Raw genomic sequence first — 15,457 nt, 5'->3', positions numbered from 1 at the left:
TTTACTTTTATCTTAAATAATTATACCAAGTATGTCTTGTTTTTTTTGGTGGTTTGATGTCCACCAAAATGACAAAAAATGTGGCGGCATAAAATAACTGAAAACTGCTGACTTGAGCCACAGTGGTATAAATAAACACGCAATAAAATACGTACTATCGGCGAACTCTGGACATGGCTGGTTAATCGCCAACAGCGTGTGTAGGGGTTAGACACGTTCAATTTTATTGTTCTTTTTGTTACACCCACATACAGACGTGGCTAAAGTTCACTTCGTGAACCATGGACCTAGCAAAAGAGGGACTGGTCTTGAAATGGTTGAATTAAATTAATGTGTTTGAGGAGTTGTTTAATAAAATGTATTAACAATCTTTTCAACATGGTGAGTGTCGTTCAGAGAGGGAAGCCTTTGGAGTCGAGCGTTTGTCCGTCTGCGCCGCGCCGCGCATGAACGTTGGGGAGAGTGTACGGGCCATAAATGCCAAGCCCTCCATGGTTTTGTGTCTTGTCTGCCGGTGAGCGCGTGAGTGTCTGTTCTGCGCAGAGGATGAAGTCGACGTTTGTTCTGCTCTTCCTGCTGCTGATCATTCTCGGCGTTGAATGTCAGAGTGATCCACCAAGCATCACCGAACCTTCGGTTGCCCGTGAGTTCGCTCCTTATTTTTACTCCTGTTTTAGAGAAATTAGAGGTTAAAGAAATATTATATACTATGTTGTGTTTTTTTTTTTTCTTTTTTTTTCACCTTTAGCCGAATGTGACGGACCCGGTGACTATCAACCATGCATATTAGAGTACGTCTGCAATGGCAACAGCATGTGTTTCTGTAAGGATGGCCAGCCTTACTGCAGGTGCCGTATCGTCTGACATCTCACATGAACAGACCTGTTGGGCTGGTTGTCCGTGCTTTATGGTTCCATGTCTGTTCCGATGCCGTAGGTGCAATAATTACAAGGATGAGTGGTATATCGGAGAGGACTGCAGCCAGAGGTGGACCACTCTCAACTTCGCTCTCGTGGCCTCCCTGCCCGGACTGGCACTGGCGGTCTTAGTGGGCGTCACTGTCCAGTTTGCCTGTTACAAGAAGAAACCTGCTAAAGGCAGCAAAGTCAGGTGGGAGGCAAAATAAATTCTTTGAAATGTGTAATTGGAGTTTCATGCAGAAGACAGACGTCTCCTGAGGCACTGCTCTGTTCAAAACTTTGCCATTGTTTTTGGAGGTCTTCGAAGGACAAGTCCCAGCCCAATCAACAGCAGAATGATGACATGTTCCGAAACATGGTGTTTGCTTCTGATCTGCAGGTAAAGTCTTGACATATTCTGTCGTAAAAGAATTCGTCTGATATTCATGATGAGTCAACCTACCTTTTTATTGCAGAAGAGAGATAAACTGGCCAACATAGCGATGTAGAAATGATTTAAATCAGTTAAACATTAAGCAAAGAAGAACAGAAAGGTCAGCTGAGCCACATGATCCAACAATCTCCTCAAGGATTTTGGATTTTCTTTCAGAAATTGTCTTATTTTAAAAAACGTTACCCGTACCGCTTAGGCAGTCGCCCATCTAACTACTAACCACACCCTGTCCTGCTTAGCTGTGGAGACCATATAAAATTACGACACGGTTGTATTAGCCAGAAGTGACTGCAACAGAAAGCGATTTACCGTTTCAGAATCAATACTTCTACCTCTGGGCTCAACCACAGAATTGGAAATCTGCTTTATAGGTCGACAAATAAATAAGTAAATGAATGAATGAATGTATATTATATTTATTCACTGAAAGAAATGGAATGGAAAAGCTCACGGTATCAGTTATTCTGTAATGGCAGCAATCATCTGTAAACCACTAGGTGTAAAACCTGCGTGAATGCAATGTTATGTAGTGCAATGGTAATATATTGTAATAGAATATATTTCCTGTCCATCTATTAAGCCTAGTGCTATTCTGAAAGTCTTTTTAGTCTAGGACTAGGCTTAATCGACCACTGACCCATAGAAGAATAAGAGTATGGGCATAGATTTGTGCCAGTAGAAACTGAAATTGAATTGAATATGTTTTGATCTGAATTGCACAAACTGAAATTGAATTACACGAACCGAATCTGAATGTATTAAATTACATCTGAATTCCAATTTTACATTCCTAAAAATGTGACTCAAAATCGCTTCTCCTATTTCAAATTCCCTTCTCAAAATTCGATTTTTCCACCTTCGCGACAGCTGCACACCAGGCGGTCCGTGTTCACGCGTGTTACACACTTACCAGAGAACACTGGAGGATTCGCGTTATATTCATGACGCTTTGCACAAATATAACGCGAAAGCTCCAGTGCTTGTCGCTCATGTCACGCCTCAACCCAGACAGCCCAGAGCGCAGCTGTCCATCCCCAGACCATTTTATACCGCGTGTATTCGCATCTGTGTGTGCGTGGCGACCAGTCACCAGTGGCCCATAACCAGCAGACACACGTGCAGCAGGAATCGATTCCTGGAATCGATTCCTCTGTGGCGCAGCCTCCCGAGTCCTGCTGCACTTTAAACCGCGTCTCGAATCCCGAGTGGAATCTTGCTTTTTATTTTTTTTTTTCACTTCCACCGACAATAAAAATGGATAGAAACGATTGTTTACGTTTCGTTTTATTTGATAATTATCCAGCTCATCATGTCTCACTTGGGAGTCGATTCATTAAATGGAGCGACCAGTTGATCCGTAACTCTTTTTTTTTTTTTTTTACTTGTACTTTCAATTTTATTTGACTTCCAATGCAAGTTTAATACGTTCATATTCAGTTCGTACAATTCAATACCAGTTTGTGCAATTCAGATTCAAATATATTCAATTCATTCATAAATCTGTGTCCATATACGAGTGCTTGCATGGAAAATAGCTTTAATTCATTTTTACATTTTAGGGCCGGCCGAACTTTCAGCCTCAGCCTCAGGGCATTAGACCTCCCCAGGACAAGTTTCCTATGGCAGCCATTCCCAACCAAACCTATGTGTAAGTCCTGTCTCCTTCATATGGGGCTTTGTGGCTTTAAATCATTCATGGCATTTCAACCACCACTTTTGCTCTGGAGCTCCGTGGAAGTGCATCAAATGGTAACAAAGCTCTCTGTTTCCTGCAGACCCCAGAGCAGGCCACAAATGGGAGGACCTGCTCCCTACAGGTGGGTACAGAAGGAAATCCTGCAGACCTCATAGCGTATTTAACTTCAAAATCACTACCATGTTGAACCTGAGCTTCTTTAGTTGTATTTATAATGCTGAATAGATTTCCGTTGTTGTGCCTTGAATGGCTTTCCCTGTTTTTTCAGTTCTCAAAGCAACATGAGGGAATCTTTGGACCAGCAGCCCATGGGGGGAATTCAACCTTTCAAGTATTTATATCATAATAACTGATGTCAATAATACTGATGTCCCAGGTCACTGTTGCCTGTTGTTTGCTTCTGAGATGGAGATGTTCAGATCTTTTACGAAAGTAGCGTTAGTGTAAGTTGTATTTGTCTGACTCCTGGCTGAAGAACTGACTGAACGAAGGCCAGGTGAACTTTTCCATGCCTGCTTCTGTCAGGGGACGGTCAAGATCGACCTTCTGGTCCTACTATTTCATTTTCTGTTCTGTTCTGAATTTACCATGCAGACAAAGCAACATGCGGGCCTCTGTGAACAGGCAGCCTCTGGGAGGACCTCAACCTTCCTAGTATGTAGAACATAGCGTCTTCACCTCACAGTACACTGCACAATGTCCTGGTGAGGTGCCTTTCTCTTCATGGAGAGGGATTTGGAAAAACCCACTATTTAAACACTTTTGTGGCACTTTGTTGTGAAAATGAAACCATTAGTGATCATCAGATCCATAAGCAGGCATGTTGAACTGGCAGCTCCAGTTCCATTCATGTTTATTCTTCTTTAGCTGAAGATGTCCCTGACTTGTTTTGCTTGTTTTGCTTTACATGAAATCTTGGTCTTGCTCTCACATGGGTTGACATGTTGATATCCTGACAGTCAACTTTTTATTATAGTAGGGTTATTGTTAGGTTATGCTAAAATTGCCTCTTTTTTTTTTGCATGCATTTATATTGTGTTTGGTTAAGCCATTGTCAATTAAATTAGCATTTGAAGCAACTGCAGTTTATGGTGCATTTTTTTTTTTTTGCTTTATTTTCCAGTTTAATTTGATATTATTGTGATTGACTTTTGTAGCCAGGGGCCAGGCATGGGTCAGGTCCTCAGCAACCCATATGCAAAGCTCCAGCCTGGAAGGAACCCGTACGAAAACCGCAGCCCATCACCAGACCACTACGACAACAACCCCTTTTCAGAAAACGGCACGGTCAGAGCTCCTGTTTTAGCATTTAGTAGTGGTTTCATCGTGAAGGTCCCTGCTTACGTCTCAAATAGACTGAGCCTGTCTAGTTTTATGATCCGCTTGTAACAATGCAAGTGGAATAAAATGATTGCAGAAGGTGAAAGATAAGATTTTAATGGTTCCATATGTTCTCAGTTTTTTTGCAATGCAGCATAATTTCTGTCACAATTGCAGGTGAGGGAAGGGTGATTTGTGGCAAATATAAGACCAATCAATGTTAATGCAATGTTAATGCAAATACACCCCCCTGTATATAACTGTAGCAATCATCTTATTAGCACAAAGAAAGTCTTAACTCTCTTATCTGAAGTTTTTCCACCCTTTGCCAGGAATTGCTGCTGCATTTATTACTTTGAATGTATTTGTAGACATTATAAAATGACAGTGTACCTGAGACACTGCCATGCCATGACATTTTTGTCTTTTCTCAGAGGGAAAACACATCAGGATTCCCCTGGTCGACTCCGCCTACCTACGCAGCACCAGAATACAACTCGCAGTCGCAGTTTCCCAGGGCTCAGATCAGTCAGTACTGAACAAGATGACAATCTTATTTCTAATTCCTGTGTACTTTCCTTTTGTATTTGTTGAATCTTTTATTGTTTTTTTCCATTTTATTTTTAGATATTATAGTCTAGCCTTTCAGTATGCAATACTGAATGCATATTGAATTTATGTTCTTAGGATTTGGCTTAAAATGTTTTTGGCACATTTGTATGCCGGTTTTTTTCTGTGGGATGTGACTTGTATATTTTTTATGATAAATATTTGCTGCACGTATGCTCTGTTTGTAAGCAACAGTAGATGCAGGTACATTTCATTTTTCCATAAATCTGGAAAATGTCAATGACATTATAAGATGATCCTTTATTTATCCCACAAGTAGGAAATTTATATTTGTATAATATACAAATATACATTTAGACTTTGCTAAATGAACTGTACTTAAAGTAAACTTAAAAAGAATAAATAAATATCATATATCTATTTGGTCTGAGGACTGGATGCATTCTATGGAAAGCTAAATTGAAAATTACTATCATCCATTTAAAGCACAGTATCACCACAGATCATAAATCAGGCACACAGTAACAGAAAGACAGAGTATTAGTATTCTTTTAATTTAAAGGGGTGCATGGAGGAAGTAAACATGGCACAGCATACAATTCTAATTATTCTTAACAATAAAGACCTTTTTAACTATTGGCAGCTTTACAGCAGGAAAGGTAATCTGCCAGCCACTGATTAAAGAATAAACCTAGAGCACAAATTAATGAAGACAAAACTTTATTGTAACAGCAATAAAAAAGAAGAAGTCACACCATTCATTTTAATCACCTGTGTGATTTGGCATTTTTAACCAATGACACCTTTCCTGTCATCTTTGAAATGAAGACAGCAATTCCATATTAATTTATGAGATTCAAAACAGCATCCCTCTTCAGGCCAGCATGATCAAACATCTATACTCAGAGCGTGGCACCAGTCAGGGATGCTAATGAAGTGCTCAGGTAGTCTCTATCACTGCCTGAAAGACGATACGAGCTTCAAAATCCACAACCTCTCAGCCATTGTCACACACAAAGTAGGTCACGTTGAGCCGAAAGAACTTCACTGGTGTTTGTAACATGGAACTGGTTGCCCAATCACAAGGCCAAACTTTTCCAGACCTGGCTGCTGCAGTACACTAGAAAAAATAGAGCACTGCTTTACAATACAAGATAAACAGAGAATTAAAACACTGCAGTGAGTCACGCCCACATCACCACACACGTATGGCAGCACAGCCATGCTTTTCCAGGTTTATTTCAGGATTATGAACAGAACAAAAAGAGAAAACATGACTGACAGGCAAACGTCAGTTAAAGGGTGCGGGCTCACGTGACCCAACATTATACAGGTGCCACTGAGTGGGTGGGGCTTTATACTGTGAGGGTGTGGCTCTGGAGCCAGAATCAGCCCATGTTCTGCCGGTTGCCATATCCCCTCCGATGCGTGTCCTTCCAATTATCCCAGTCCCGCGCTTTCTGCAAAGCCTCTGCATCGTCATTCTCCTCCATCTTCTCCTTTTCCTCCTTCTCTCGCTCTTCAGCATCAAAATCTGCTGCAGGTGGGAAGTAAACAAAGAGTGGCTGGTGAGAAATCCTGACAACATGTTCAAGGAATTTGCCATCAGTGGTGCTGCTTTATGTTACCTGATCTGCGAGGGACTCCCTGGTCAGGGAGACAACCCTTCTTCCTGTGCTGCTCATACCAGTCATCCACAGTCATGGTGGCCAGGCTGGGGTAGCCAGCGCCAAACACCCTGGAAATACAGAACATTAACTCAAAACGATGTCTGCAGTGACACTATTTCAAAAGTTGCTTCATGTGAATACTTAAAGAAAGACAACAGACAAGATGAATCATTCTTGACAAAGGAATGCGGCCGTGGTGAGGAACTACCAATAAAAACATCAATATGAATCAAGGACAAGGATTAAAACTACTACACTGACATACTTTGCCTGTACAGCATCTTTGGTGAGAATGAAAGGTTTCATTGGAGGTCTCCTGGGTTCCGAAGGCAGTGCAGCATTCTATATGAAAAAAAGCAAATCACAGTCCCAAAAAAAAAAAAAAAAACAGGCAAACCAATGCAGTTAGAGAGCCAATTTAAAGTAGGGCTGCACGATTTGGGGAAAAAGACATATTGCGATTATTGGGATCAATATTGCAATATGCGATTGCGATATGATAAATGACACTTGCTTGTATATCAATGAAAAGTTGCATACTAATAGTGAAATGTTTAATTTCAAAGTGAAACATACAAACTACTTATAACAACCTGAAATACCCAGTGCTTTCAAAATACAATATTCTACAAAATTAAATAAATCACAAAAAAATGTTTTACATTACTGTCGAACGACAAACCCTGGTAAGGCTAAACGACTGTTTTGATTATATTTGGCCATTATAAAATCCCGTATTATAGTTCTTACATTTAACCAAAACGTTATTTGGAGGCTGACTTGAACACAGGGATGCATAGCTTTGCTAGCTTAGCTAAGGTTAAGATTTGTAAACTGAGGTGAATTTCTTTAGGAAACCTTCAAAGTTTGAGACTTCAGTCAGCTCGCAAACTTTGAGAGAATGGATCAGATATGTTGCCGATCCAATCCATGTACTAATCATTTAAATCCAAGCTTTTTGCGTTCATGTAATCGCACAGACTGACATCGCGATTGCGATTAGATTAATCGTGCAGCACTAATTTAAAGTGTACCTGCTTCAGAACATCCATGCTCTTCAGAATCTTTATTTCCTGGTCAATACTCTCAATCTCGTCCAGAGAGATGGGGATCCACTTCCGGATGTTGAGAAGATAAAAATCTCTCGTTGCCTCATCATCTGCTTGTCCACTGTCTACCAGCGCTTTGACCTCTGACAGCTTAGATTCCGTCTCTTTCTTCTGTTTATACCTGAATGTGGTAGAGAAATGTATTTTACTCAAAAACTCAATTAAGGTTTGCATGACATGCACATGCCAATGAAACACTCGAAGGGTCAGCCACAGATGGAATGTAACCGAAGAATCACTTGCCTCTCTATTTTAGCTTGTCTTTGTGTTGCCATGGTGATCAAGTCTGGCTGCCTGAAGGAGAGTGCGGGCCCAGATCCCTCTTCCTCGGGGCCACCGGAGGAGTCTTCGCTTGGCTTTGGCAGCTCGAAATTGCTTATGCTGTAGTCCTTGCATCTTTTCAGGAAGTCGTGGAAATACACCCGGCCCTTCTGAACCAGCTCCAGCCGCCTGGCCGGATTCACCTGCTTCATCGTCAGAGCACCCAGAAGAGCGGGCAGCATCAGGTACTTCAGATCGGCGGTGGAGATCTCCTCCAGCTCCTCGTTCCGACTGCAGGCGCACACAACAGAACTGAGTGCATGAGGACCACGAGGGCGAGTTACAGTTTACAGTAACCAACCGTCAGAGGCGGGGCTATTATCCTGCCACGTAACACACATTACGCACAATGTTTTGATTCAAGATGGTATTTTGTTATTATGCATACTCTGCGTATACATATTTAATCCGTTTTACAGCGGTCTGCTGTTGCATGTCGTGCTGCTAATAAACAATCGACGCTGTGGAGGGCATACATACGTATTAGATCGATAACCATGTCGCCAGCAGAGGCTTTCAGTACTGGATCACGCGAACGAATCTTAAGAAATGTTTTATTTCTGACTCATTCTAGTTTGATTTGAAACAAAAGAAGCTACACGTTAGCTGCGCAAAGATCCCGAAGCTAGCAGCTGTTAGCTCACTCGCCTGAATAAATCGAGCTGGGCTACCATCCGCGTAGCGTCCTCCAGCGCCGTCATTGCCCTCTTAACTTTCACCTGTATGGGATTAGAGCCAGTGGGCTCATTCGTAGTTTCTACTTCTTCGAACAATTTCCAGCCACGTTCCAATAAATCGGAAAGTTTGGGCGCCTCTGAGTAAGACATCTGGCTCGCGTCTTCAGCCGACGCCATTTTCGCAGAGTAATAAACAGAACGCGGAATGGGAACAATCGGCTTCCGTACGCCCGCTCCGTGCCCTGTAGGTGGCAGCATTGTACCGTGCACTTCAACGCTCTCACTCGTTTATTTATTTAAATATTCATTTAAACATTTTTGTTAAGAAAGAAACGAACGCGATAGCATTGTTACGGCTGTCTCTCTTGATGTCACCCCATCCTTCTAACATTTGCTTTTCTGTATTGGACTAAACTCGGGAACTTGTGGTTTTCACTTCATGCATTTGCTCTGTATATTGGAACTGATCGAGGAACACCAACCAACATGCTTGGCCAAAAAAAAAACGATGTATTTTTCAGATTCTGATTCATTATAAATTTGCATGTCATGTATTTGTGAATCTGTATGTTTTTGCATGTATTTGTGGTTGTAGTGTTAGCAGCTGTTCTCTTTTGATTCATTGCTTATTCCAAATGGGGCAGTGGTGGCCTAGCGGTTAAGGAAGCGGCCCCGTAATCAGATGGTTGCCGTTTCGAATCCTGATCCGCCGAGGTACCACTGTGGTGCCACTGAGCAAAGCACCGTCCCCACACACTGCTCCCCGGGCGCCTGTCATGGCTGCCCACTGCTCACTCAGGGTGATGGGTTAAATGTAGAGGACAAATTTCACTGTGTGCACCGTGTGCTGTGCTGCTGTGTATCACATGTGACAATCATTTCACTTTTTTAAATCAATCAATTTTATTCAATCAAGGGGAACACATTCTCCTCTGGATTACCCGGGGTTGTTGAGAGAAATAAATCCAGGAAATGACTGCATATAGATGCTATTGTAGCCCAATAATTATAATGTAGTATTGAGGAATATTAGAGTTCTAGCAAATGACTATCAGATGGAATCAGCAGATAACTTTTAAGTAAATCCATGGAGGTCAGAGTTGACATGTGATCACCACTCAGCATCAGGATGAAAGTGTGTGGGGACGGCGCTTTGCAGATCGGGATTCAACCCGCAGCCTTCTGATTGCGGGCCACCACTGCCCCTTCAAAATGTTCCTGTCTTGTGTGGAACCAAGTGTGTATGTTATACTTTTAGTTTTGCAAAGTCAACTTAACGTGCACTTTCAGCAAAAAGACTTAAATGTGCACTTTCAGTAAAAATCACATGCAATAAAATAAATAAAACTACCGGGTGGTAGTAGCCTAGTGGGTAACACACTCACCTATGAACCAGAAGACCCAGGTTCAAATCCCACTTAATACCATTGTGTCCCTGAGCAAGACACTTAACCCTGAGTGGCTCCAGGGGGGGACTGTCCCTGTAACTACTGATTGTAAGTCACTCTGGATAAGGGCATCCGGTAAATGCTGTAAATGTAAATAAAAACAGCAGCGTAACAATAAATAACCAAACTAATAATCTAATGAATGACTTGCCTGTCAGAAATTTCCCAAATGAAAAATCTTTAATACATCATTACGCAGTTAGTTATAGGTAAATACATAGCAGTAATGATCTTTTTGTTCAGTGTTTGTAGATAGCACACACACTCACACAGTAGACTGATGAGCAGGACTGTGAGATTCTCCAGATGCCTCGAGGACAAGAGCACAGTCTCCATCAGCGTTCTGATCATTGACTAAGAATGACCTTGAAACAATATGGTCATTCTCAAACAATTCATCACTACTGACTTCAGTTGGCTAGATACAGTTTATTAACCCTAGTAACTCAGTTAAATATACAAGTGAAAGGCTATTTTCACTGAAATGTGCAGTGGGTGTTCCTGTCCATTATTAGCAGGCATATCAGCTCAAACAAGAAAGGCGTAGCACCGGAATTCTTCCGAGGCTGCAGCTAAGAATTTCACCACCTGTCTCTTTGGCTATTTGACTCCCAGGTTGCGAGGGCCTCAGAAATGTGCATGAGCTAAGCCCTTGCTGGAAATGTCGGCTTCTGCATTTGCACCTAAATACTTCAGCCCTCTGGTCTCCCATTAATCATTGCCCAGTCACCTTGTTCCTCCGCTCCCCTTCTGCTTGTTCAGTGAAGGATCGACTGTAATCCCTCGTTTGACCCGTCTCCATCACCCAACAAACACATTTGCCAGAGCTAATGAAAACCCCGTGTCTTTGCTCAGGGTTCTATGCAAACAGCAGATCCTTCGTAAAGCCATCTGACCTGTCTGCACTCAGAATCCCCCTTGGCATTTTGACGAGTCAGAACTCTGAGCCGGAGTCGGGCCTGTTTAATGGTAGGGGATGAAATGTGGGTTTGTTCCATATTTGTTTAGAAGTGGAAGCTTCGAAAAGCACACGACCGCACGGGATGAATGAGCCGCTGCATTCTTGACATACTCGTGCTGGATGAAGAGTCAACAGAGGGGCTCTTTACAGTACGACGCCACATCTTTAGCGAGTTCTTCTCCCGAGTCCTATGCCACTCGCCTGGTGCGGGGGACAGAAAGCTTCACAATGTGGCTGCAGTCAAAAGTCAATAGCACATCCCCTTACTAACATCCCTATAGTGATACAAAATATATATTAATATTGCCAATTAGTATTATTAAGAATGCTAATATTAAGCTCCCTCCAGTTTCAAGAGGTGTAAGAATAATTACATGAATGTGAATGAACACAAGAAGTATTGATATGATATATCATGATTCACAATCAATCAATTAGGTGAATATCGAATGATACTGAGAGTGAGAGTGAGTGTGATCACCAGTAAAGAGGTGAAGAATTTAGTTCTCACTGATCAGAATCCTCTTTTTAATTAATCGTGGAGGGGGGGGGGGTTAAACACTATATATCCTGCAGTTGCCTTGCTGTGTAGAGATAAGATCATCAACAAAGGAAACCTGGGATTTAAGACAGAACCGTTATCTGGGCCTTTAATCTTTAGAGGACCACAATATCTCTTTCATCTTCTTCATAGACAATGTATCGTATAAAGACTCCTGAAAAAAAAATAAATCACGGCAGCCCCTTGTTCAAAGCTATTCAGTCTTCGGCTTTTGCCCTTTGGCATTTGACCTCATGACCTCAGTGTATGTGAATGGAGTTTTTAAATAGGTGCCAACTAATTTTACCTTCGCATCCCATTATAATCAGTCTACATCTAGATAAAAACCAAGTTTCAGGGGCAGGACCGATGTGGCCGTGGAATGGAGCAGACAGTCATTCAAATAGCTTTTTTTTTTAATAAAATAAATTATTACAGTATTTACAGAAATAGATACAGTTTGCTGAGGTGGATTAAAACGTATGTTGATGGTACATTTGTGACAGGGGTTTGTGACCAAGGAACGGGGTAAATAAATACAGCGACACAATGTTCAGTTGGAGCCGGCCATGCTGTTAAAAGTGGCCCAAATTAGCCACTGAATTGGTTCCCAGCACCCTCCTTTCTCAGGAGCTGCCCTCGGGCTCCCTTCTGCCGACAGATCCTCTCGCTCTCAGTAGTTAATCAGTAAGAGATCAACAGGCAGCTCACAGACCCTGCTATTCACTCGGGCCTTTAACCATCTGGTGAGCATCTGAAAAGCTCTTATTCAGGATTCATCCCATTGTTTACTCTTTCAAGTGAAGATTTCCAATTCAGCGCGGGGCAATCCATCACTGCAGCCACCTCAGCGCCGCGACATTCTGCTCATGGCTTCCCCAGGTACAACCCGAGCTACAGCAGGCCTTGAAAATAGCGGGTTTTGTTGCGAGGGATGTAGTGCTTCGTGGTTTCAGGTCCAGTCTCGGCCTCCCCCGACTCATTTGCAGACGTATCTCTCCACCATTCTCTCGCACTGCTTGCAGGTGACGTAGCAGCACCAGTGGTACCTACACTGGCAGCGTTCCACCACGCGCTCCGTGTAGCCGTTGTAGCCGCGGCCGCAGCACATCAGGTTGCAGCTGTCGCTGCTGCTCCCGGTCTTATTGCACTGTCTAAATAAATCAAAAATAAAAAAAAAGGTTCAGGGTCCGAACATCCCGGAAAAAAGGATCTCCTTCCACCTTCGCGACTGCTCTGCACTACGGTCATCATCATTACCAGCTTCATGAGGGTGCTAGTAGCCTAGTGGGTAACACACTCGCCTATGAACCAGAAGACCCAGGTTCAAATCCCGCTTACTACCTCCAGGGGGGGACTGTCCCTGTAACTACTGACTGTAAGTCGCTCTGGATACGGGCGTCTGGTAAATGCTGTAAATGTAAAAGCAGCCAACACATTCTGAACTCTGAAATGCTGTAGAACATGAAACATTTGTCAGTTCCGTCAGTTCAGACCCTGTCTGGCGGGGTAAAAATATTCGGAAGAAGAAGTAAGTAGGCGCAGTAGAAGCGGTTACCTGTCCTGAGTGCCGAAGGAGCCGTACTTCGCGTTCTGCGTGCAGTAGTCTGAGGAGCTGACCAGGTAGACGAGCTCGCTCTCTCGCACAGGCCGCACGTCCATCTCCCTGGGAACCAGCTGCCGCCGCGTGCCGACGTGCCGGTGGGTCACCTTGGTGGCGGCGAGGTACTTCGACTTGAGCTCTGCCGCAATGTGGCTGATATCGTGCAGCCCCTTCCAGCAGGTTTTGACCGAGCACGACCCGGAGACGCCGTGGCACTTGCACTTGGTCTCAAGAGCGTCAACCAGCGCCTGGGAAAGACGGTAGGAAATAGCGTGAAGACACGCGCCGGGCACGCGACGCGGCTCTGGCGCACAGCTGGCCTACCTGTCTCCCCACCGCATTGTTGTGGAGATGCATGAGCCGGAACGCCTGCGGCCCGGATCGGCTGCTCTTCATCGGCGCGTCCGAGAACGCCGAGCCCATGTGCAGGCCGTAGCGCAGGTTGTCGCCGCAGCCGCCCCAGCGGAAGTCCGGAGAGGGCGGCTCCGCCGGCGCCGGGGCGCACGAGCAGCTGGGGATCTCGCCCGACGCGCAGGCCCTGGCGATGGAGTGGCTGACCACGCCGGCGGCGAGGGAGAAGACGAACGCCGACTCCCGGGTGCCTGCCGGACAATGAGGCTAGTTAGGGTATAACGTACCGTAAAGGCCAAATATCTCGACAAAAAACCCAAAACATTATGCAACCACTGAGGTGAACTCGTAGTTTCTTAGTGAGTAAATAAGCACCAAACTTATCTTGTGTCAATAAAAAAAAAATCAGTGGGCTTGATTTTTCCACATTTATTCTGATATGTGCAGATGAGAGGTGTAGCCTGCTAGACAAGTACAGTACAGGCCAAAAGTTTGGACACACCTTCTCATTCAGTGTGTTTTCTTTATTTTCATGACCATTTACGTTGGTAGATTCTCACTGAAGGCACCAAATCTATGAATGAACACATGTGGAGTTATGTACTTAACAAAAAGTGGAGACCTGGACTCCACAGTCACCAAACCTGAAGCCAATCGAGATGGTTTGGGGTGAGCTGGACCACAGAGTGAAGGCAAAGGGGCCAACAAGTGCTAAACACCTCTGGGAACTCCTTCAAGACTGTTGGAAAAGCATTTCAGGTGACAAAGCTCTTGAAGCTCATCGAGAGAATGCCAAGAGTGTGGAAAGCACTAATCAGAGCAAAGGGCGGATATTTTGAAGAAACTAGAATAGAATACGTGTTTTCAGTTATAAGTACGTAACTCCACGTGTGTTCATTCGTAGTTCTGATGCCTTCAGTGAGAATCTACCAACGTAAATGGAAATAAAGAAAACACGTTGAATGAGAAGGTGTGTCCATGCGCAATGGTTCGCGTCTGGCTGACGGTCAGTATCGAGCCACAGTTGCGCCACGCCGGGTCGCGCCCCGACCCCTCACCTTTAGCCAGGTCCGGCGTGAAGCGCGGCGCGCTCTCGATGGAGGAGCAGTTCCAGCGCATGTCGCCGAACGCGCCGCGGCAGGCCGCCTTGGTCAGCGCGGCGGCGTGGACGATGCTGGGCATGAGCTCCAGGTTGCGGCGGCACAGCTGCAGCTGCTCGGGCGCCAGGCCGTCCAGCAGCTTGCAGTGGTGCGTCTGGTTCCAGCCCACGGAGCTCCCGTTGACCGTGAGGCCGCTGAGGAAGTTCGCTTTATTCAACAAATGCAGCAATGCAAGTATAATGCGGGTGGAAATAATTCCGACACCGAATCTCCTGTTCAATTCAGCGCGAACTCACAGCCAGTAGATGCCGACGCAGCAGCGCGCGTTCAGCGCGAACGCCAACAGGACCAGGGACCCTCCGCGGAGCTCCATCTTCAGGGGGGGCCGGGATGCGGGAATAGTCCACGGTGCCAGGGAGCGGCTAATCCGGATAAACGAAACTCTCTCTCTCTCCCACGGGTCCTCCCGAATTGCCCAGCCGGACTTTCGGGGGGCTTTTATAGACCCCCGCCTGCGCCAGGCCACGCCCACGGTGGTCAGGTGAGGTCGCATAAATAAAAATAAATCCCCGCGTAATAGCTTTGCACATTTTGTGGTAATCGGGATCGACATTTTTTCTTTTTAAATAAATAAATACTGCATTGGGAATATGACATCCTGAATCCTGAAATGACAATTCCATGCCTTCGGTGCTTTTCTGACTTCTTCTAATCATCTCGTCGCTAAGGCGATTTCT

At 44.4% G+C, this 15,457-nt stretch overlaps 3 protein-coding genes across 4 annotated transcripts; 1 reads left to right on the top strand and 2 right to left on the bottom strand.

The window, feature by feature from the left end:
• The first annotated feature begins 73 nt into the window (after window positions 1–73).
• LOC114792846 (uncharacterized) lies at window positions 74–5,242 on the top strand. Its single transcript, XM_028984324.1, has 10 exons — window positions 74–643; window positions 749–848; window positions 937–1,110; window positions 1,218–1,299; window positions 2,913–3,001; window positions 3,129–3,170; window positions 3,318–3,380; window positions 3,644–3,703; window positions 4,207–4,336; window positions 4,804–5,242. Exons 1-10 carry the CDS (start codon window positions 478–480, stop codon window positions 4,906–4,908), a joined length of 1,011 nt encoding a protein of 336 aa, XP_028840157.1. The 5' UTR covers window positions 74–477; the 3' UTR covers window positions 4,909–5,242.
• Window positions 5,243–5,477: 235 nt separating this feature from the next.
• igbp1 (immunoglobulin (CD79A) binding protein 1) lies at window positions 5,478–8,905 on the bottom strand. 2 transcript variants are annotated; one of them, XM_028984142.1, is made up of 6 exons: window positions 8,688–8,905; window positions 7,962–8,270; window positions 7,644–7,839; window positions 6,875–6,951; window positions 6,568–6,677; window positions 5,478–6,476 (listed from the first exon to the last, which is right to left on the bottom strand). In XM_028984142.1, exons 1-6 carry the CDS (start codon window positions 8,891–8,893, stop codon window positions 6,328–6,330), a joined length of 1,047 nt encoding a protein of 348 aa, XP_028839975.1. In that variant the 5' UTR covers window positions 8,894–8,905; the 3' UTR covers window positions 5,478–6,327. The 2 variants fall into 2 exon arrangements, with proteins under 2 accessions (XP_028839975.1, XP_028839976.1); XM_028984143.1 differs by having other exon boundaries at window positions 5,478–6,473.
• Window positions 8,906–12,070: 3,165 nt separating this feature from the next.
• Window positions 12,071–15,199, bottom strand: wnt11f2 (wnt 11, family member 2). Its single transcript, XM_028984369.1, has 5 exons — window positions 15,017–15,199; window positions 14,679–14,914; window positions 13,594–13,871; window positions 13,225–13,517; window positions 12,071–12,820 (listed from the first exon to the last, which is right to left on the bottom strand). Exons 1-5 carry the CDS (start codon window positions 15,091–15,093, stop codon window positions 12,646–12,648), a joined length of 1,059 nt encoding a protein of 352 aa, XP_028840202.1. The 5' UTR covers window positions 15,094–15,199; the 3' UTR covers window positions 12,071–12,645.
• Between the last annotated feature and the right edge of the window lie 258 nt (window positions 15,200–15,457).

This window comes from Denticeps clupeoides, chromosome 6 (genome assembly GCF_900700375.1).
Source record: "Denticeps clupeoides chromosome 6, fDenClu1.1, whole genome shotgun sequence".
NCBI classification, from domain to species: Eukaryota; Metazoa; Chordata; class Actinopteri; order Clupeiformes; family Denticipitidae; genus Denticeps; species Denticeps clupeoides.
Note: the sequence above shows the minus strand (reverse complement) of the source record. Positions and strands in the feature narration are given on the sequence as shown.